General features: G+C 40.6%; 2 protein-coding genes across 2 annotated transcripts in view; both read right to left on the reverse strand.

Moving 5' to 3' along the window:
• Positions 1-573: 573 nt before the first annotated feature.
• LOC110980201 (adhesion G protein-coupled receptor G4-like) lies at positions 574-16,843 on the reverse strand. The gene is made up of 13 exons (XM_022236630.2): positions 15,391-16,843; positions 13,534-13,722; positions 12,830-13,073; positions 12,071-12,187; positions 9,474-9,613; positions 8,813-8,959; positions 7,846-8,218; positions 6,687-6,853; positions 5,852-6,013; positions 5,072-5,187; positions 4,009-4,262; positions 3,510-3,579; positions 574-3,250 (listed from the first exon to the last, which is right to left on the reverse strand). The coding sequence occupies exons 1-13, from the start codon at positions 15,484-15,486 to the stop codon at positions 2,533-2,535; spliced, it is 2,793 nt and encodes a 930-aa protein (XP_022092322.2). The 5' UTR covers positions 15,487-16,843; the 3' UTR covers positions 574-2,532.
• A 127-nt stretch (positions 16,844-16,970) lies between these two features.
• The window catches only part of smg1 (SMG1 nonsense mediated mRNA decay associated PI3K related kinase), a 67,833-nt gene continuing 60,487 nt past the window's right edge, over positions 16,971-24,316 (reverse strand). The window contains exons 71-72 of the mRNA XM_087138577.1: positions 23,923-24,089; positions 16,971-22,844 (exon numbers count right to left, since the gene is read on the reverse strand). Of these exons, the coding sequence (XP_086994703.1) occupies positions 22,767-22,844; positions 23,923-24,089 (245 nt within the window). The 3' untranslated portion in view covers positions 16,971-22,766. The remainder of the gene's footprint in view (positions 22,845-23,922; positions 24,090-24,316) is intronic.

Consider the following 24,316-nt stretch of genomic DNA (forward strand, 5'->3'; position numbering starts at 1 on the left):
TGCTCACAAAAGTTAAAAATGGTGGAACATGGTGTCACTGCAAACCACCTGCCTTTACAAACATGCAAACCTTTAGATTTTAGGAATACCCCCCCCCAAAGCTACGTTTTCAGTTGACATCCCTATTAATTTTGATCGACTCCCCACCTTCTTGGTTACAAAGCCTTTATGTTTCTGTATGGGGCACTGTTCATTTTGGTTCTCAGCATAAAAATCCCTAAATATGAAAGAACAATGCAATATTTTTAATTCCCCTCCTGCAAGCAACATATGTAAAAGCCCCTAAATGCAGCCTCATGTCTTGGAAATTACAAGTTACTCAAATCCTCACATTTGCTAAACCTAATCCCTTTCCCACTCCACCCTCCCAAACTGGTTCTGGATCTCCTGGTGTCCAGTTCAAAACTATGTAGCACTCACCTTTTAATCAGGCAATGTTTATGGACAAAAATTATCAGGGGCCAGGGCTCTTTTCTCAGTAATGTACTGTCTTGATCTGGTGCCTGCTTGCCACATCCTTTGATGTTGCCTGCCACAGCAACAAATGAGGAAAAAGGAGACAAGGTACAAGTCTTTAAAGTAATCCAATATAAAATTCATTTATGAGTTGTACTTTTCCTCGTGATGATAATACATGAGCTGAGTAACTATATTCAAAGTTCCAAATTGCCCATGCTGGTTCTTTGTGCATTTGTCACTAATGGTGGCTATGTACAACCACTGCACAGGTAACTTACTGTCACATTCAAGTTGATAATGATAATTACCGTTAACGTTTTTGAACAAGGATAAAGGTACAAGATTGTTTTTTTATTCTAACTGAAATATTCATCACTGCTGAGTAGCAGCTTCCAATATGCTATGTTCGTTAATGACCTTGCCTTTTTAAAACATGAAATTGGCTCATTCTAATTCTCTAGAGCTGGCCATTCTGAATATTATATGCTGAATATTCTATTCATCTCGGAGCTTGGACAATGTAGCTTGGTTTTGCTTCATTTGCATAATAAATAACAAACCTTTGTTGCAGCAACTGAAGTCTACAGTTGAAGCTATAATGGGCATAAAACACAACCTTAATTTTGCTAGGGCAGAAATATACAAATAAAAACAAACTCCAATGGTTGGTACATTGTCCAACTATAAAAAAAAAGAAATCTCAATTTATTACACTGTCACCCATTTAAAGTTGTTCATATTTCCAATTTTTTTCCTCAAGTAAAATAAAACAACAAATGTATTCTGACTTACTGCTCGCAGAATCAAATAAACATTAAACCACTTTATTGTTTTCCCTTATATTATGACAAGAATAATACATGTGCAAAGTTACACTTTGCCACCTAAAAACTAAATTGCAATTCATTTAAATAAACTAAGACATTACTCAAGGATGAGGGCTTCAAAGCTCAATACTTGTAATATAACCCCCAGATTTTCCTGTACCCCTTTATAAAGTTTGTCAGCATTTTGGTGTTGAATTATTTCCGTGCAGTCTTACCGCTTTTTAATAATTAAGAAAACAGTGGAGCCAAAGGCTTATTTCAGTTTGTATGAATTACAACAGATTGATTCAGTAACTACCCACTTCACACTTGGACGATGAACACATACTCAGTGCCATTTTGAATATTAACCCCTGCATGCTGTACGCGTAAAAATCACCACAGCGATTGGCTGGAGCACCACACAGCAGGGCTTGATGGATCAGTCTACTGCCCTCTTGTCTAACTTAGCTGCGGAGGCATGAAACACTCAAGATCATAAATTTAAAGACTGAACAATATTCGGAGAAAATCTGAGCCAAAGATATTAGATATCAGCTTCAATTTTGATACTTACGAACGGTAATCCAGGACCACTGCAACAAGTCAGCTGCTCACATGGACTAACTGAAAATGCTGATTAAAATTGCATCCTCCTTGTATAGACTGCAGCAGCACTTGAATTTCTACAATATTTTCTCCAATGTATTAAAGACAAACATGTCTTCTCTAATGAAGCCAAATTAACCACTGCACCAAATAAACAGTTGTGAGCAATTCAACCAAGGTTCACCTATAAATTGATGATCATATGACTCATGTAGTTAACTCTTTTACTTCATGAAAAAAGATTTGTCTGTTATTTCTTCCAGACAGACACATTTGGTCACTATATGACTATACATATACAAGAAATGTAAGACAAGCATCATATCACACTTTCTAAATGTTTGACTGCACTGGATTTCTTTGATAATATTGTTACGGCTGTCTATGGTTAATTCCAGAAATTAGGGGTGAAAAAGTGTGACATTTTAGTGTCGCTGTTATGTCTGAACTTTGTTATTTGACATGGAATATCACCGGAATTGATTTCAAACTATTGCTATTTGTTTGGCAGGTAATTTGCATTAATTCATCAATCTTGGAAATTAGAAAATGTGTTCTGAACTTACAAGATCATATGTCAGATGTAACAGGGACACACAAAAAATGGACCTCTAGTTTCTTTAATTTATACCCATATACAGATGTACATGATTTGGAGTTAGTCCTCTGACATTGTAAGTGGGCCATGGAAGTCAGCCTCAACAACGATCCCATTGTTCACATGACTGGCCACGCCGTTTTCCCCCATTCGCTTCATCTCGATGGCAGAAAGGGGTATGGTGGTCGGGTTGAATCCCTGGTTGGTCTGGGTGCTGGAGCCCTGCGTGTTGTCCAGGTAGAGGTTCTTTTCTCTGTCCTCATCACCTGCAGCATTCTCCATCTCCGGTAGCACGCTCTGCTGGTTCTTCTTCTGCCACTTGGACGTAGACCAGTACGGCTGAAACTTCTTGCTTTCGGGGCCATTTGTGTAGCCCAGCTTGACCAGCATGGTCTCTCGGACCTCCCGGTGGTAGAGGCAGAATGCTCCGATCACCAGGAGGCCCTTGGCGATGGCCAGCACGCCAAAGATATACTGTGCCCCACCCCCCGAGCTATTGGCCATGACCGCAGCAAAGACGGAAGTCAGGACAGTCAGCGCGATCAGAGCTGAGTACATGATGTACTTCTGCCAGAGCCTCCAGAATCTGGACCACCTGGTAGGGCGGTCCACGTTGACCACACCCTCCGGGTCTTGTGCACCCAGGCTTTCCTCGTTGTCCAGGATGACATTGCGGGCAGTGCAGCCAAAGGCCACACCCATGGCCACCAGCATGAGCACAGTGGGAAGGATCAAGGCCACAATGATGTTGTAGATGGGATCGGCTGACAAGAAACATCTATCCAACCATAAAGGGAACAGCGAATATTCATAACCCTTCATTAGAGAAATTTTCAATTTATGCAATGACAAAACTGTGCAGTACCCTTTTTAACCACTAAAGTAAATTCATTTAGAGTTTCAAAAAGGAAACACACTTTGAGTTTTAAAATTCTGTTCATGAAACACTTTGCTTGGTAGCCTAAGTATCGTAAGAAGTGGTATTTTGAAGTTGGTTTAAAATGAAAGTGGATACGTTTCTCTCTGAGGCAGCTCACCTTTGAGTGGGAGTGACATGGTGGTTTGGATCTACGATGACAGTGATAATCACAAACAAGAAAGGAATACCTGAAACAAACAAACACTTGTCACTCATTACATATCGGCACAATAATAACAAGCAGGCTGAAATGTTTTCTCATGATCAGAATATGCAAACCAAGCAGCGTGGCCTACAGTTGTATAAACATCCCATTCAATGTTACAAATTAGTACTCCAAAAATGGAGCATAAACTACCAATGGAAGTCTGTCTGAAAACCGTTACAATGATGCAGCCGTAAATTAAACTGAGATGAAGTAAAATCAGTATCTGTAAGATCTGCAGTTGTAGATAATTATATACTGAATACTAATCACACATGGGGCTTGATAAATCTTACAGGGGCATGCCTTCATGAAGACCACCGTGGCCTTTGTGATGCTGGTTGATAAGCTAAACAGTTTTTCCTCACTTGGAACATGTCAAAAAATTATTTTACAACTGATCCCGACTTACCCCATACCGGTCCGGAGACCTTAGCCAGGAACCATGTCACTGGCCAGGGTTTCCGTCTGGAGAGATCGTAGAGGTGGACCCACGCTATCCCCATCCAGCTCAGGGCCACCAGCAGGCAGTAATGGAGGAGTGCCCCAACGACGATGCAGCCCAGCCCCGATTGGTCGATTCCGGCAGTCAGGATGAGATAAAAGGCGGCAAGGACGCAGAAGAAATAAGCGAGGATCTGCATCTCCCGTCGGGATCGAAGTTCTCTGTGAATCAACAAGGGCAGACAAGCACAAGTAACTCTGTGTCACTATTTCCGGTTAAAGACGCATGCAGTTGATGCAAGCTACAACCAAACATTGGCTGGTGCGGAGGGCGGGCATGGGAACATTTTCTATTTAGGATTAAACTTTTGGAGGATAGTTTTATGTACTTTCTCAGATTTTTTCCACTTCAAAAAGTTAATTGAAAAACATTTTTTTATAGGAAGAGCCTGTAATGTGAGTGGATGTAACCTTGGTGAATTGGATAGAGTTTAGGAAAGAATTCCATGTACGGACACCGTTTGACACCCTGTGCACAAACCCCTATGAGATTAGTCTGAAAAACTCTAAGGGCGCATTCGAGCATGCTACTCGTGTTAACACCAGGACACTCCTGAGTGCACCAACAGCAGGATTACGACCCATGAGTCAGGGAGAGTAAACTCTCAGCCACAGCAGGAGTATGCTCTTGAACCAAGAGTAATGAACAGGCAACATTTTCTTGTACTTAGGATAGGAGTCAACACAAGTAACCCATGTGAGTGCATCCAAAGTGTTTTCTAAGTGAATGTCTCAATTTAATATTATCATCACTGAAATTTGACTCGTTAAGACATTTAATTGTTTTCAGATGGCTAATAGATCACTGAAGTGACAAATACGTGGAATCCGCATGTGACATTCTTTTTGGGCGGTAGCAAGCTTTAATGCAACAATACACAACAAATCTGATCTCAGTTTTGTATGCACTAATATAATTTGTTCATTTGCATACATTTCACAGCTTTACGTTTTTGCTTCGTGCAACTTACTTGACAAGCAGGTACAGTACTACAGCAGCCAGTAGGCACAGCATGCATATGACAGCAGCGACACGCACAAAGGCACTGACACCATCAACAACCTCTGGCCCACCGCTGTCTGGCTCCTAAAAAAATTGGATATTTCATGGCTGAATTAACTGCCGGAAGAGCAAAGTTACAAAATGAAGGTACATCAGGCAATTCTATTTTACAATTCCAGCCAGATCTTAATTCTGAAATAAAAATTCACCCAAGTGGTGTCCAAAACCAGTCATGAAAATTTAAGCTGCATTGTCCAAGCATGATCACATTGGTCTTGTCAGCCCTATGTTAGCTAATTTCTATAGCCCATCATTACTGACCAAAATATTAATCCACATATAACTGAATAAATAGGCAATATCAAAACTAAATGAGCATAAAGAATGCAAATCTGCTAGTTTGAGAAAAGTTGTCACAAAACCTTGGTTGAGGCAAATAAATGTCGACTTATGATGACATTTAAGAGAAAGGTTTTATTGTCATTCTGTGAATTGTTTGGGGCAAATTAAGTTTTCTAGGGCAAACAAACAAGATCGCATAGTCCCATACAGCTAGCAACAAAAAAAAACATGCAATTAAAATGGTGGTTGCAGCTTCAGAATCAATTGTGTCTTCAGCCCAATTTAGTTTGGTAAAGGTTCTCAAACTTACAGGTAAAAAAACGAAACAGTAATTCACATCTAAATCTCTTGAATTCATTGACCAAAGAGTGTCCATTTTAAGGGACATATAGTGGCCAAGACTTACTGCAAAAATGGTGAAAGCTGCAAATTGGTTGCATTGGCAGTTGATCCTGTCACTGGTGTCTGTGTTGTTGCGCATGCAGACTGGTGTGGACCAATCACCATGCCCATTATTCAGACTTGGGTCCCAAGAACGGCATTCCTCATTGGTCACTCTGGGATCAAACTGCAGCACAAAAAGAGAAGGAAAAACTGTGTACAGAAACTAAGAGTTGAAAATGGACAACTTACACCACCGTCTGAGTGAATATGAACAAATCTACGAGCAATGAAATTGAAGGTTTGCGTGGTGGACGTAAACATAGTGAACGTGGAAGGTTTGCCAAGACCGTGAAAGATTATCTTTGCCAGTCTCCTGGTGACCAACACATGCTGTACAGCACACTGTCCAAAATATTGAGTAAAAACAGCTGGTTCCACTCAGAACCACACAAGTCACAAAAGAGACTGGCTTCCATAGTGTTACAACACACCTTTCATGGTTTGTAGATGTGAACAATGTTGAAATCAGTTTCTGAAAGGAAATGGTAGCTTGAAGCCTAGCAGGGAAAATTCAACCCACTGCCATTTCACTATTTACCTGCGAAAGGACACACTTGTATATCAATAATTTTGGATGTCAACATCTCAGTGGTAACACCAACAACTGAAATCCCTGTTGACTGACATTTTAATAGGTCTGACATTAGAAAGATTAGTGGAAAGCTAAATCACATTTTGAGAAATTCATGGAAGAATGTTGTCTGACCCATTCTGGAGCCTAAGCAGACCCTGGATTGGGGTAGAAGGATGCAGGGTGAATGATGTCCTCTATTTCCTTTTTTTTTTCTCATCTTTACCGGTTTGAATCTTGTGATAATAGACAGCTCGGGGCTCTGCGTGGCTCGGATGTCAGCCGACACCACTCGGCCAGCAACCATTGACGTCATCGCTGCAGGGGGCTGGATGGACTGGAAGAGCTTGGCATTGTGGTATATGACAAATGCAGTTCTTACGGTGGTTGTACCTGAAATATGAAAGAAACATGGAGCTTGTCAGTCCCTCTGCATCTCACAAAAAAAAGAGTGGATATATAGAGAAGTATCTTTTGGATATGATTAGGATTCCATCTGACAGTTGTAATTTGTATATGAATGGTAAATATTCATCAACTTTGGCTATAATCCTGAACGTTTGACAAGAAAAAAGTTGTATGCAGCACTGAACAAAAGTAGGTGGCACCAACTAAGAATTTATCCCAAACTTTGGCTGTTATCTGAAATTTACCAGCCGGAATCTTGAAGATCATATGGAATCATTTCTATTCATTTTGCCCAATAGTATATATGCGAGTCCAGTGCAGATTACATTGTACTTTGGGATGGGGAAAAGCAAGTTGAGGTTATATTGGGGAAAAGTGCCCTGCTCAAGGACAGGGTGAATACCTTAATTGCAGCATCACTTGAGCCCTGCAGATTTGAAACTCTGCCTACTGACTGGAGAACATGTACTCACTCATAATGGGTACATTCGAGAAGCTTACACAGGGCAATCCTGACCTGGGGACGGTCAAGCATGGGTGCTATTTCAAGCAAGCGAGATGGCCTAGAGCTGAGGTTAAACCCGTGTAACTCATGGAAGCAAGTCAAACACACCATATGCCTATGCATAGCAGGTTGTACCACATATACAGCCTCTTCAAAAAAGCAACTAATGAAAAAACAGTACATGCATGGATAGGTTTTTGCATAGGCACATACAACATGACATACCTGTCACCCCTTTTGAATTTTCATCTGAATGTGTACAACCCATTGGCATTTTTCATGAAGGTGCTGGGAGGATACAGTACCAAACTCTAGTACCAGTACTAAAAAATACACTCGTATGTCTCTCATTTATCTCAATTTTTTTTCAATGCTGATGAGGCAGTACTTTCACAAATCAAAATACCTTCCTAGACAATGTGGCTCCTGAAACCTCCACCAATACCAACATCATATTGAAATGCTCATTTACCTGTGGACACTGGTCCCTCGACTTTGACATGCACATATGCCTCGCTGTTTGGCAACAGTGACAGTGTTGGTCCCGTGGACACACCTACGCTGCCCTCATTGAGCGGCGCATCGGCGATTGGGCTGACCACCGATCCAAAGCTGATCCACTCCTCCTGGATGCGTGACTGTGGGACATCCAGCAGGGACGCGGCAATGTTGGGGTGGACCGAGGTGTACTCAGTCGCCGCTCCAGCCAGGGTAGTCCCCCTGAGTATGGAGGCCAGGGACTGAAGGATGCGAGAGGAGCTGCTTGACTGCCGTTGGGCGAGCAGGAAGGTCTGCCCGTCTTGCCTCAGGAGGTTACTCAGCAGCCTTATCACCGCGTCAAGAAGCTGGAATCACACACAAAAAATGGAGATAAAAAGAATACAGAAACACCAACAACTATACCAATATCTCTTAGCAGTCACAAAAATTACTGTATCATGTAGGTCAATATTTTAGAGGTTTGACTGCTGTAGAATGAGCTCCAGAAGGATGCCTTTCGGCAAGTTTGATATTCAAAATGAAGCACTGTCAAATCATTCAAATATCCACATGAGCATGCAAATTTGGCCGTGCCAGCTGAAAGATGTTGAAGATGTTTGAAATGGCGTGACGTCAATGCTTTGTCCTCGAGTGACCTTGTCATTTTGACATAACGAACTAGCTCCTTAAGAATGCATGTGCCTCTTGTTTGACTTCTTCCCATAAGTTGGAAGGTTTGAAAAATGGAGGACTACATGTACGAAAAGACAGTCTGGCCCGACAACAAAGCCAAGATTGGACAAAAATCCATCTGAACACTTGCTGAATGGCATACACTGATGAACTCAAGACAAAGGGAAAATGTCCCCAATTAAACGTAACCTATTCACAAATTTCACAATAGAAGACGTAGTTATACCAAAAGCTAATACACATTAAAAGAAATCAACAGCACTCACCTCTGTGCTTAATGAGTTCAAACCAGCCACATACTCCAGGATCAGTGCCACCCAGTTGAAGCCTATGTCCGTGATATCTGTGACCTCATTCAGCAACACAGCGGCTTGTGTCACGCCGTCCAAAATAACTGAGCTATTCTGTCTGATCTGTTCATGAGTAAATACAAGAACAAATGTGCTGAAAGCAATTTCACAACTGCATCATTATTACTAAGGCAGCTTTTTCGGATGCTCACGTCTTTTGGGGTTCAGCTCATTTTTTTTCCCTAAAGACAACTTTTTTCACAAAACTCGGTATATTTCTTGGACTAATGAAGGCCTTTCTCAAAAAAGCCTGATTTTACAAAATGAATATCCATCTAATTACTGAACCTCTAGAAAGCCAAAGTGATTATGTCATGCCCACAATTATGTGTGGAAGAGGCAGCAGCACAAGAACCAGCATGTGAACCAATACACAAGCGTACTCCATTGGTTTGCACCACACTTCCTGGTTCAAGTGGCGTGTCATGCTTCGGCACTCTAAACTCAGACTTGCTCTGACTCCCTGTTCTTGGCTGTGAATTCATTTAGCAACTTTTTCCTTGAACATCATGACTCATTTCCAATTAGTTCCAACAGTCCTTCTGCCTATTACCCCACTTCTGTTTGACTTCCTTACCTCGTTGTATATCTCCCCAAGGGCATCATCTACTTGGATAATCTTGCCACAGTCGATGCAGACGTAGGGGTCCCACACTGCATGGCCGGGTGGTTCAGGAGACTGGCTACAGGACCGGCGAGCCAAGGAACGCTCACCAACTGTCACAAAGAATAAAAGCACAAGAATTCCATGTCAAATTTGATTTCACCCAGAGGATAAATACTAACTTTCTGTTTCCCATGAAATTTTCTGTGATCAAGCAAAAGCAGCCAAAGTTTTGTTTGTCTGCTGCTGAATTGTATTTTCATCCAATTTAACCTTTTTTCATTGTCCTAATTTCAAGGCAACTTTTAACATCTCTATTCCGTTGCAAGAGCTTCCTCCCTTGGGTACATGAACTACTTTATCTGTAATGCATGTACATTCTACTTTCTTCATGCTGCCATTTGTGCGCAGGCACAGTGGACTTTTTAGAAGGAGGAGCTTGAAGGATATGGGGGGAGCTAATGTCTTCCTCCAAAAAATACCTAGATTTCAAGATTATTTGTAACAGTTTATCCAACTGTAAGAAAAGAAGTCTTTAGAATTGTTCATAAACAAAATAACCAACAACTAGCAAATTTACTGATATTCCTCTCCAAAATGGCATCCCCCTTAATGGGCTTCTGAGAATTTCAGACTGAAAATGTTGAGGACAAGTACAAAAACTAAGACTACATTATGAGCACCTTCGTATTGACAGACAAAAAACCTTTGGATAAAGTTTTTGTTGTTATTGTTGCTTTAATTTTTGGCATGTAGATTGCTGACATTTTCCCCATTTGTTGAGAAGATTTTGATATGTGCAATCGATTTCTTTTTTCCTTTTCCTTTCCTATGGACCATTCATTTGCACTGTAGATGAAACCATCTGACTGAGGATACATGGGTCATTCTGTAAATCTCGGGTACAAACATTTGACATTTTTGTGTTCCTGTTACTAATGACAAGTTAAAAAGAAACATCAATGAAGTTTTTCTGTTTATTTGACAGGTAGTATGCATGACTTAATTACTCTTGGAAATTAATGTCTCATAGATTTACAAATCATATGTCAAAAACTGGACCCCATATTTATAGAATGACCCATACACCATACATCAAAGAACATCAACACAGGGTTTAATAACCAAGCAAGTGCAAGAAGACAATACTTAAACTCCGAACGCTGGGAACAAAAAAGAGACATCAAAAAGGAACTAATGACATTATGACTGATTATCACTGCAGGAATTCCCATACATCAAAAGGGTTTACTCCACAGCCACTCAGCTTTTCTACCATTTCTACAGCCAGATAAGGTATACCAAAATAAAACCTGGAGCATAATAGTGCACAGTGAACATAACTGGTCCTGTTATGGATACACAGGGACTTCCCCGTTCATTCAACGGTTCGCCAGCCGATTGAAAACAGATTTGCCTCTTTTTGTTCCCTCAAAATGCCACAGTTTAACCTCCTGGTATGACGAGAATGATATCATAAAACGGCACTCCACATTTGGAGCTATTTATTTATGCCATATTATGGGTTATTTCAATCTATGCTTCATGACCAGTGAACCGTGTTTCAGAAAGGCAATGTACTATGTTCATTTACTGAGCACCAATTGAACAAAGTTTTTTCCCACGCCTACAGAAATTGGGATTTTTTAATACAGGCTTTACCCTGTACTAGTGATAGCACAAACTCCTCAATACTTGGGAAAATCGATCACTCTGAATCAATTTGAAAATGAGACTTCATCAGACAGGACATGGATTTGTAAGCTCCTATATGGTGTAATTCAACCACCAGAATTAGAAGCCATTACTGCGGCGGCACAACGCTCATGGACAGGTGGTGCGCGTGTTACCTGCCTCTTTGACCAATAGGTTGTCGTGATTTGCCGAATGCACGCGCAGGTCAAGCTGAAGAATGTGCGTGTGAGTGCGGTGCCACCGCAGTTATAGCGTTTAAATAGATTGGTCTATAAACACTGAAAGAATGTGTGCTGTACAATAAGAAATTGTTGAGAATCTGTCATGGTATTTTCAGAACTTTGGCGTGGTGCTGTATTTTGTTTCATTTGATTTCCTTTCAACTTGTATATATCAAAAAACTTCAGCAACAGCAGTTTGCTTCTTTCTTTGAGAAAGATTATGTTGGGATCAAAATATCAGCCCCCCCAACTTTTGATTTAATTTTTTTAATTTCAATTTGTTTTGTATCATTTTGTTTTGCACTTTTTATGGGGCAAGCTGTGTTGTAAGAACAGGTTTAGAGATTCTACACAGAATGGGGACACAATTGTGATCAAATGTTTCGTACACCAAAGACAGTTTTAAAGGTGTAACGTATTCACGGTAGATGTTCTTTTCCTGCATCTGATGGCTGGATTTCTACTACATATGAACATACCTTTGATATGTAAATATACTAAAAGCAGATGAACTGCTTGATCAAAAAATAATGAAATACTTGGACATCAAGTGTATGTAAATATTCAACCAATCTGTTCCCTGGCTAAAACAAACCGAAGTATTCAAATCTGTACTATGTTTCTCTTCAATGCATTGAAGTAAGAGTGTCTTACCATATCTAGTGCCAGCAGGGCATAATTCTTCAGTCCCTGTGTCCGTACCTACGGCCGTCACGGGCCAGGTTAGGGTGCCCTCTTGGGTTAGGATCACCTCTCGCAAACAGTAATTCACTGTGTATAACAAACACATTGAAAATCAAAATGAGTGATGTGTGCATGGCATTTCTTTCAGAAACAGGTGAACAATTTAAAAGTGATATTTGATACTTGCTTATACTTTTGATGAAGGACAATTGATCAAGTTGCACTGTGTCAACACAACCAAGTTTCGTAAGGTAGAAAAAAGGAATTTAGATTTTGCTTTATGTATTTCTGCCCAGTACTCAATATGAAAAAATCTAGTCAGCTACTTTGGATGCTTGTTTTCACACCAAACAATTGTACACATCTTATGTAACTGATACAACGATTGATCTGCTGAGTTCAAACATCACTATTCTGCACTAGTAAGCAGGAGGTCTTGGGTTCGAGTCCCACCCGAGTAAGCTTGTGAGGTTTTTTTTCGCAAGCTCTCGGACAAGCACTGAGCATACAGTGCTTATTGATATACGTTGGGTAAGGGCAAAACCTGTTATATATAACATCTATGGTGTAAAGGAAAGTTTACTCACTAGAAATAGGCCTCTCAGTCCCAATGCTGAGTGAGATATACCATTTGTGACTGTTCAAAACTAAGTTGCTCAGTAGCGGAATCTCACTGAGTTTTTGATATCATTGCTAAAACTGAACTTTCTGCAGCCATATTTGGCTCACCTGAGGCAGAGACCCGAGGCACAAAATTTGGGTACTCGGCAGAGTCTCGAGCCACTGTCTGCAACTGTGACTGAAGGAATTCGGCATCCTTTTGGTCACTGTCGATGCTAAGCACACACTCAAGGGTCAGTCCGCCGGGCTGGCCAAGGTCGCTGGTGCGGAATAGAATAATGTCAGCATCCAGAGAGACGACCACCATGGAGGGAGGGGGGTTCTGGATGAGAGGCCGTAGCTCAAGTTTTACCTGACAAGAACAACAAAAAGATACACAGTCAATGTAATTGAATATTTTAAATGAGCAAGCCTGAGAGAAATTAAAGGCATTCCACAAAGTTAGGCTCAGGCAATGCTGATAAATTTACGTTGAAACATAATGCACATGTTGTTAAAAACCACAATCTTTCTTGAAAGAAAGAAAGGTTATCACAGGGATGATGAAAAATTAAATCGACATAACTATATGAACAACGTAAGGCTTGAAAATATTGAAATCAAGTCCTTAAAAATGTATTTCCTTAAAATGAGAAGCATGCCCAGCAGAATCACAGAAGAAACAATTCAGATTAACTGAGCACTTTCAAACATTCGTTCCTCTTTTCAACAAAATGTCAATGAGACTCCCGAAAGTATCCCTCTGTAATTTACAGCACCAACAGATGTGATTCAGCAACATCTTGGCATGTTCCATGAAATCAACAGCTTACCTCAGCTTCAAAAGCGGAGGCCGTACTCTTGAAGAGTGCACTCTCCGGGTCAGCTAGCCTTGCATCAAACTGAACGTTGCTGAGTGACGCCGTCAGAAGGAACTGGTACTCGTACTGAATGTCTGTAGTCTGGATTGTTGTCGACTGCTCATTGCTATTGGCACACGCACTCTCCACACCTGGGATTCCCTGTTGACAAGCAAAGAAGTATGCTGATTGGCTGTTGGCCTCAATGGGAAGATTCATGAGATAAGGCTTTCTCAACAGTTGAAGTCAAGTGCTTTTCAATGAGTAATACAACAAGGTTTTAGTAGAAGTACAGGAAACAGTACAGAGACCTAATGCACAGGAATATGTTTTGATAACTTAAGTACACGAAGGAGTGCATAAAAAGTACTTAAAAGTGAACACAAGTACAACACTTTTTTGATAGGCTACACAAACAATAACATAACCTGTTTCACACCTACATGTACACATGAATGATCCAATTGGCTCACAGACCCTCCAAACTCATTCAGTAATGATAAACTTGAAATAAATTAACAATGACCAAAATGCCTATCAAAAGTTAAGTGACAACATCAACACTGCAAGGGGATGTACATGTACATGCATTGATTCATAAGGCAACAAGTTAACTTTGGACCACTTTGGACAGATTATACAAAAGTGAAAAAAAAAATTAAAAAGGCACTTATTTATGGATTTTAATCAGTTTTTATGAATTCACACTGGACTTTTAAAAGTAACTCTTTAAAACTTTCTCAGGGAAAGCAAAGCTTAAAAGCAAGCTTACATCAATACATTATTTCACAGAGAACCACACATTCTTTCTCATACCCAACTGATAAAGCCAAAGGATAAGCCACGGGAATTTCAACACTCTTTTAGTGGTTCGGTGTGCTGTACTCTTCAGTGGTCTTTTATGTGCACTCATCAGTGGAGCATGGGTGTACCATGTACCATGTGTGATTACCTTGGATCAAAAAGGCCCCCAAAATGCTTTGTACACGTGTGACGTATTCGTCATATGAGGTGCAGTGATGCATTTGTCAGTCGTGTAGAATGGCCAGTTATGGGAAGACTGATTTTTGGATCATGACAGGCACTGCAGTTGGCTGAACCAAGTGGAAGAATTACATGTCCTAAACTTGCATATCACATTCCCATAATTGCTGGAAATGTTTGTAGCCCTTTTTGTTACTTTTGGGGGCTTTAATGATGGCTCAGAAAGGAGAGTAACTGTTTTATTTGACTGGACTTCAGTAAGAGGCACTAAAATATTCTGCCAATATTTCTGAAGAGCAGATAAGGATAAATGTATGTAGCCTCATACAAATGTGCCATTAAGAATAGTCTTGTTATCTCAAAACGTTAGCTTTTCAAGAAGAATTTGCTTCACTCAAAAAGTAGGTACAGCATTTCACAGTTTCTCCTGATTTAACATCTATATTGTGAAAATTAGGCTGTTGCTGTGTTAAAGTCACTGTTCAGTCCCATATAACAATTGTTATGGGAGTAATATGATGCAAAATCACCATACATCATAAACTGCAGGATATAGGACACAGATATTTGATTTAATTACATAATACTTCAAACGATTTCCATTTTACACATCCAAATTGAAATATACACAACACATCAAAATCTGAACTTTTTTTGTTCCACATTTTATGGAAGTCTTCACAAAAACTAAAGCTATTTTCAACCACTCATCAAAAAGCAGAGCCTCCTACAGCTATACTGCATGTTCAAGTTCAGATTCAAATGAAAGAGAGAAAATGCAAATAAACTGTCTCACCAAAAATGGGACAAATCAGTTTTTACTGAAATTAGAATGATGAGACTTACCCCTGTGAAGTTTTGTGAATGTGAGCGAGCAACAAGTGACAACGCAAAGGTGATCTGCAACAACAGAACGCTTTCAAGATTCCACAGTATCAGCATGTTGATCGATAACCACGATTCTGTGAGAATTTTTAGACCGTCATCGAGAAGACAAACGTCTCAGTAGCTTTCTCCTCTTCTCCACCAATGTTTTTTTCCAGTCTCTGCCTTGCCTTTTAACTCCAGACCTGTGCTAAAATTCTTCCCTGTGATTAGAACCATTCACTTTTGAAGTCGTATACACTCTCCTTAATTTCACCATGAAACACCGGAAACCTGCCTATTGGTGTGTCCCAAACAAAATGACTCACAATAAATTGACTGTTGGGTTGTAATATGGTCCAATAGTTCCATGCACATTTGCAGGAAGTAAACTTCAGTTGACTCCAGAGTTGACAAGCAGTGAAAACTTCAAGTTTATTTGCCTGCCACAACTTGATTAAAATGTTTCAAACCCCAGATACATGTAGTCTTTGTCACATGACAGTTATAAGTTCTACATTATGCACAAATCACCAGTGCACGTGTGAATGGTAGGGCATCTCTCTGAAGAGCATAATAATAATGGAGGTTCATGATGACAACACCCCTAATATCCTGCCTGCGCCCATTGTACCCATTTTAGGGGGTATTATGTAGGTGCACTGAGGTGTGACAATTGACCCCAGCATAGGTTGCACAGAGCACACATAGAGGTGAACATCAAAGGGAAAGGCATTAGGGTATTTGACATGGGTGGTGCCAAAAGTTTGTCTGAAAGTGAATACTAGAGTACACTCGCTATCCTGTCAGGTATTTTCTGATCACACAAAAATGAAAGAGTGGACAGGTGGGAATGCGAAATCTAAACAGAAAGATAAGGCTTGAAAAAGAAATGAGGAAAGAAAATGGACTTAAGAGTAATATTCATGTGATTCAACAATATTATGAAAGGGAAAAATCAGAACAAATATATCGATATCCAGTGTTAAAGATAAATATGGCACATAGGACTGGATCCCACAAAATGAGTGTTAAGACCATTCTTTCACTAATCTAGTTTTAGTTCCGATTAGAGCAAACTGATGAGGTCTTCGTTTTGATGAACCAATCAGCAGTTTGGCATCCCCATAAAACAGCAACATTATCTAGATGAAATGTGCTGAGGGTTCCTACTGATTTACACTTTTTAAGGGCCTAGTCCACAGTTGCTCTGCTGACTTTTGACTCCATTTGTTGGGTTCAGTCACGCATCCTGAAGATGTTAATAAATGAGGCTTGGGCACCACACTGGACCAATGCATGCACCATACGCACACAACAGTCTACACCTGTACACCTGTAGGGTGCACAAGGTGTATTACATGCTCCTGGGTGATCTGGACTGTCTGGTATCCAGTTTAATTGATTGGCCAACCTCTGTCATACACACAACCCACGGGGGAGAGAAAAACACATCAGTTCAAGAAAAAAAAGGAAGTACAGAAAACTTACCAGCATAATGACACTGAGATAAAGCTTAAGTAAAACATGTGTAATGAACCAACATTTTTATAACCAGAGTATTATCATATGATTTTTACTGCTGTTTATTGAACTGGATTTCTGAAACTGTGCAGAACAGAAAGTGGAATTATACAGAAACTACAGTAACTGGAACTTTAAAGAACCAGCTGCTAAAGCTATGCCTCCATTTACAACAGTGGTGTTCATAGTGTTGAAATGTGATGTGAGCGATAGATCAAAATGGGTATTCCCACCCTTTTTTTCTTGACTAACAATGAATCCTTTCATTCGTGAGAGAGAGAATAGCAAATTTGCCTGTGCATCTAAAGTATTTCCCATCCATACGTAAAATTAATCGTGGTCAAAGAACCATTTTAACCCTATTATATTGTATGGTCTCTGAAATTATCCCACATTAACCCGTGACAATAGCTTACGTGAACTAGCGAGATAACTGGTTTAAAAACTAAGTAAAGGTTGTTAACCACTTCCCACATGTTGCTGGATGAAAGCCTGTCTTTTCAGTCAGTACGCACTGCTTTGCAAATTGGACTGATTAAACACAGGTAAACCAGTAGGATGTCGATGACTTTCAACAGCTCTCATTTGTAGCCAAAGAGCACCCTCTTTAGTTAATGCTCAAAGCCAATATGCCAAGTTTTACATTACCGATACCGACTGCACGCGTACGCCTCAGGATTTAACCATTTCAACTTCGGGATAAACAATCTCTAAAACATCGTGCAAAAACCATGTCAGGGTAGCAACAAAAACGATAAACAGATCTTACAATTGCTTTCCCGTCAGTAGGGAATTTCAAAAACTTTTTTGGAAACAGTGCCCCATCTTTCTCTTTGGAATGAAAAAGACCTGCAACTGGCAGATTTAATATGATTTATCTATCCCCAAGACTTGTGAACCTTAAACTGCTGTGTTTATCCTCATGTTGTGAATGGCAAACCTTGATATGGGCATGGACAGTTCTGAATACCAACGCTTACGATGGTGAAGTAGATGGTCTTACCAGCTGTAAAGGTGATTCATGAACTGTCCAGCCCAGAATTTCCAAGTGTGCATTGTAAATGAAATGTACGTAGTGCTTACAGTGTTGCAGAGCTAGATTTGGCCGGTTTCAGAAAATGCCAACAGCAAGATTGGATACAATATACATTTGATGTCTACATTGGACAGTTAATTTTTTAACAATTACACATGCAAAACACAAACATTTTCTTGAAAACGTGATGTCCAAATAAATGAAGCTGTGTAATTTAATCGAATCAAGTGTCAAAATGGAACTGAACACTAGAATAAATCCTAGTCATTACAAATGAAAAAAAATCTATGTTACTGCTAGTTTGATCTGTGTACATATAGTGAATTTGAAAGCTGTCAATGTAATATGAATTTCAAAAGTTTGAAAGAGAAATGTGGTTGAGAACAGAAATGTTCACAGTTCTACATGTAGTATCATATCTACCACAAAGCAGGACTTCATGTTCTCATGAATGTTATTTAGCCAGAGGCCAAACAATTTCTCTTCTGGGACAAACAAAGCTGTCCGTGACTTCAGAAAACTTCCATTCATGTAGGGAATGATTCATGAATCAAGATTCTGAACTTAAGCTCCGAATTCCTTAATGATAATCAATGCAATGCCATTGGCTCAAATCCCACACGAGCCTGAAGGACAGATTTCCAGTGCTGTCCCAAATAAGCAGGCTTAAAATCCCTTCCTTTTCCTGAAGGATTCCCGGTGGATTTACAGACACTGTTTCTGTAGTCTTCACCGATGTATATCCATGCTTTGGGGCCTTCCTTTCTAACTCATTCCTGGATTTGAGTCAACTCGCAACCTGGAAGTATGAAGAAAAAAGCATCCATGTGCACCCCTACAGGTTCAAAGCCATGGAGCCACTCAGCAAAGCTGTGTGGTCAAAAACAAATCAACTTATGACCAGGAACTGATTCAACAGAGTTGCTAAGCTCATAAATTTGCAAGGAAACGTTTGCTTGGCAAAAGCAGGTTACCGGCCAAAAATGCCATTAGTTGTGACTGGTCCACGGCCAATTCTGCTAAGTGTATAAATTTGTCAAGTAAACTTTTCTGCTTAGCTGTTCCATGCAATTGGGCTCAATGTCGTAATTTTCAGTGCTCAGTGAATCCATGCGCATAGCAGCCCCTTAATTTGACGTCATCGTTTGCATCAAGAAACAGTCTTTTACGCAAAAACGATAACAATTACAATCCAGACGGACTGTCTAGTTGGAAGAAACACATTCCCATCAGCATGAGACTGCACAGAGAAATATCAGGGGATATATCAAAGACACAACATAAGCGCTTGAACACCACTGTCCTCAAAACCAGCAACGCATTTACAACTGCTATGAATTTCTGAGTATTGTGCAATATTGCTTTCCCAAATATTCCTCAGATCTTTCACAAATTTTTGAAAATTGCCAAAATAAGACCCTCCAAGGAAGAAAGTATCCCTGTGTATTCCCAATTTGATGGGGGGAGGGGGAACTCCGCAAATACTGGGGTTTTGAACAATAATTTCAACAGGGATTCCAAAGTCTCGCCTTTGGATCTTGCCTACCTTTTTTCATGTCAATAATTCCCTTTCTTTTAACTACAATTCCAGTGGTGGCCGCAGACATATTGCTCAGTCCATCCAAACAGTCAAAGGTAATACCAAGGCTTTACTCTTGAACCCAATAGTAAAAACAGAGCTCTCCTCTGACACAGCCCTTAACTACAGGTCAGCTGAGACAAGAGGAGTTCATTCTCAGATTGCCAATCAAAACTACCCCAGCACACCAAGCCCCTGGCTGATGACAGCGATTGTTCCAACTAGACGTGCTTTCTCTTACACGTAACACATGTACAGCTGTGCGTTACAAATTGACTACACTGTACACAATGCTACGAACAATATTCTAATTCATGCAATAGTAACATCCACTAACATTAATAACAAGAAATAAATGGCAATGAACATACAATAGATTCTAAGGTAAACATGTCTTCAAAATTGCATACTCTGAATTCCTTAGCTCCTCTGTGCAAACTGTGGCTCTTGAGTGGTGAAACGAAGGCACACACATCACGTGCCTGCTACAACAAGCCCTGCTTTCCCTGGTACCTTTGGAATGTGGCCCGGCCACTTACAGGGCCAATTTGTTTCAAAAAGATCTGGAACTTGATCCGTGGTCCCACCACTGGATTGCTCCGGCCATCAGGCGGGCTCTGGTGTCCATGAACTAATGACAGATTAATGACCGAGATCTGGACCCTCGTGAACCAAGCAGGCCCAAAGCAGTGAGCAACTTTGTTGTGAAGCAGGAATGTGAACAAATCCAGAATTGCTTGGCTAAGGGCTCTGATTAATGTCACTGATGCCCCCTGGTAAATATCTGAAGCCTTATTGGCCTTGCAAGTTTCCCTGCCCAATAACACAGGCACAGACTGTGAGTAATATTTCACAGTGCACTATTTTGCTCAGACAATTATGGGCCTCAAACCAAGACTGAAATCTTTGACCGTGGCCAGGAATGTTCCTTTGGAAGTAACTTGTTAACCACTGCGGCCATTTCCCACAGACGTGTGTGCTACTGCCAGATGTAACTCAGATACAAATTAGCCTTATCCACCAAACTATCCAGGGATCTGTTTTGGCAACGGCGTAGGCCAGGGGGGTGCTGGGGGGGAAGAGTTCTGCTTGAGGTGTTCATATTTTTATTTTTCAAACCAAACAGCAGTACGTTATTTTATAAAGGTGAAAGTACGTGGGTTTTGATACACGATGACCGAAAAGTAAAACGGCAAATACATGTATCTGGGGCAATCTGCTTTTCACATGGGCACTTTCCTTTCTTGTTTAAATGCTGGAAGTTGGAGTTCCACTTTCTTTAAAATCGCACACCCCCCGGCCAAACCAGCCCACGCCTCTGTTTGGGGCGCATCACACCACCCTCAACAGCCACGCACAGAGCCGAAAACAGTGACATTGTTTCTCACTGCCAGCCTAAGAACAGCACTTCTATTTCTCATCTTGTGAGCCATCATTGTGCACTGATTATAAGTGATTTCTCTGAGTATTTCATGTCCTTACTTTACAATCTACCAAACGACAAAAAAAAAGAAATATAAAACGTGCAAGTGCTTTATAACATGAAGTAACTTTTCAACAAGAACACTTTGGAAAACCTTCTGTCCTCTTCCCTCACCGCAGATGAAAGCAGAAGTTTAAGATTCACAATGTTGAGTATTCATGACCGGTTCAAGTCGATGGAATGGCAGCAAAAATGAGAACATTCTTTTACTTGATCACTGCTCAGGTAAAGACTGAGCTGCTGACGGTCACTCATTCAGAGCTAATCCTTTTAAGACTGGGTTCATAGAATTGGTCATGTCTTCTGTAATTAGTTTTTTTTTTCACGGACTCATTTAATCATCAGAGATGTGAAGATGGAGACTACTCAGGGGCTCCAAATACAATCTCGTCCGCTTTCTCATCATTGCGGGTTACCGACTGGAGAAGGAGCAGCATAAACGCTACACAGCATAACTTGCAAACGTTTGTTTTGAGAAATCACAGGACATTCTGTCACATGTTACACGGCCTGTGAAATTGCCACACTCAATACGAGGATGAATTTTGTTTTATGGCTGGGTTAAGCTGGTGAACTACACTGACCTGCAATTGAGAAAGACAAATACTACGCATGATAACATAGTGAAAGTGTCACAAATAATAAGACCAATGGGACCACTGAAATCCTAAAAAAAAATGGTCTTCTGAAGTTGTATTTCATCAACATACTAATTTGTGTGTCTGGGTGAAGACTTGTCACTGGTTTAGCAGACATGTCATTTTGTCACAAAAGGCTACATGAAAGTGAAACTGATATTGAGTTTGGAATGCTCCATTAACGTAGGAGTGAAATTTCTCCAATGATTGTTCTTTTGTGACCTTGTTGAGTGTGATGATTTAATACGATGATTCCACCTGCTCTTGATTTGTTATTTTTTTTGCCAAGCAATAACCAGTGGAAAGTTCACCATCTTTACCGGTGGAATCTAATACTCAGTGTGGGCGTTTGCATTCATTTTCAATGAAACTTGCCATAAACCTGCGAACAATTTCATTCAACTAAATTACAGACGACAGTAACCAGGATTAGCTTCAATTAACTGGTTGATGGTACAGGTTAACCCGGATTAAAACCGGAGAAATACTTAACTTGTGAATCCCGCACCATTCTTAACAGACAAAAAAATCAATCTGTTGCTTCTCAAAAGGTTTCCAAAGTTCCGAACCGTACTTTCCATCTTCAATTTCTGGGCCCTCTGACTGTGACAAGATAATAATGGCAATGTCCCCACGGCCTGGTAATTCTGGTATTGTAGGCAGCAGGCCTGCCGGCTACACAATTTTTGTCAAGCGAGAAACAAAAATACAGCGGCCGGAGTTTTGCCAAAACGTGGATAATCTCATCTCTCACCCTTTCGTGGGCTGCGTTCGATGCAGATTGGGCATTCAGATAGCCAACAAATACCTTTAAAGGGAGGGAACTCCACAAACTTGTGATGTGTTTTTTTTATCTCAAGGTCTTGCCATGAACCACCCAACAACACCAGCCTCTGCTCTTCAAAGCTGACGAGGCATGTTGTTTTTTTTTTTATTGTGGTGATCTGGCTGGAACTGGTTGGAACTAGTTTGGACCAGCCCTGACCATCTGGGTGTTTGCTCTGGGGAGACCCTACTGTCTCTCGCTATACTTGTAGTTTTCTCATTTTTTTTTTAGCTCTGTGTCTGGATCCTGCGATGTTCATGGTGAGTTCTTGTTCAGACCCAGGCCGTCCAGCCTTCGTAGAGAGTGGCAAGATTGTCCAAGCTGGTTGCTTCCTTGATGATAAAGTCAACCTGCAGTGATTACAGACATTCTTTCAGGGTGAGCGTTTCGGCCCAGGATATAAGGGATCTCGACAGCTGTATCGGGGTGTCAAGGCACACCTCCTGAACAACATGAGCTCAAACCAAGGAACATCTGTCTGTGCTCCTGTGCTTTATACATACCAAATCAGCAACTATCAAGCAAAGAACAAGCTGGGAACACTGCTTGCTTATACAAGACATGTGTCATTTAAAACAAATCTATTTATAAATTTTCATTATAATTTCTGACATGCCCCCCTTATAAAAGAGATGAGAAAACAGACAAACAAATGATAATGTTTTGAATCTAGTACAAATCAGGAACTCCTTCATAAAATGTTACTTTTTGATGTTAACATTGTAATATAACCTTATGAATTTACCAAATATGAAATGTTTGAGACGAGAAATCACTTGACAACAAGCTTACAGAATTCTTTTCAAACAAAAAGCAAGCTTGAAAGAATTTGATGACAATATTGAAACCGTGAGCAGCAAATGAGCTGTCTCACTCCAAGATAGCCACAATGGAAACTGACAGAACTCATCCACCAAGAGAGTATTCACACTGAAGTGGACGCAAAAGCGTGACTCTGCTAAACTCCAAGATTTTTGCCCACGTTCACCTCAGAATTTAATGATTTAAAAACTTGCTCGAGCACATGGACAAAGAAACCCACATTTCTCAATTATACCGAATGAGCTTCAAAAGTTCCCCGATTCTATAACTAAAATTGATACAATAAGTCACAAAATCAGTCTTGTAGATGAGACCTGGTAAGACCTCCAGTCTGTTTCAAGCCACTATCTATTCAAATGAACTGCAACAACAGCATTCCTTTGTCATTGTTCAACCTGTTACTTGGGACAGACATTATAAAAGGTCTTGCACATGAAACTGTGTCTGGCATTACCAAGGGTTTGGTTATGGGTGCAACTACGACACAAATTCACAGCATTGTTAGATGGGATCATCCTCTGAATTCTGAGGCAAGTTGTTCTGGCCCAAATCGCTTTCAAATAAAACCTCTACAAAGTGATCAAGCCTACAGACGAGCCCGCCCACCTGTTCTGGTATGCTGAGCCTCTTGGACGGCTCTGGATCCCGTCCGTCCAGCTTGCCCTTGACACGACGCCAGACGTTGATGGCGTGGGTGTTGCGCACCTGGATCACCTTGCCGGTGCGGGGGTCTCGCATGACAGCCGGTGACCCTTTAGGCTGCTGAGCGGCGACTGAGGCAGAAGAGTGGCGTTAGGATATAACAGCATGATGTGAGGATGAGGTTGTGATATAAGACTTGGTAACCACAGAGTTACGGTCCAAGAGAATTGCAGTGATATTTTTTAAATTTTAATGCGGTTAATATATGAAATGATTCCACTGCATTCATCTATTTGTGATTTAAAATTCGCTTCCAGTTTTTTTGGTACCACAGTTGATGTGTTTCAGGGCCTGCTTC

This window comes from Acanthaster planci, linkage group LG07 (assembly GCF_054643075.1).
Source record: "Acanthaster planci isolate LZ-2023a linkage group LG07, COTS_SCS, whole genome shotgun sequence".
NCBI lineage: Eukaryota > Metazoa > Echinodermata > Asteroidea > Valvatida > Acanthasteridae > Acanthaster > Acanthaster planci.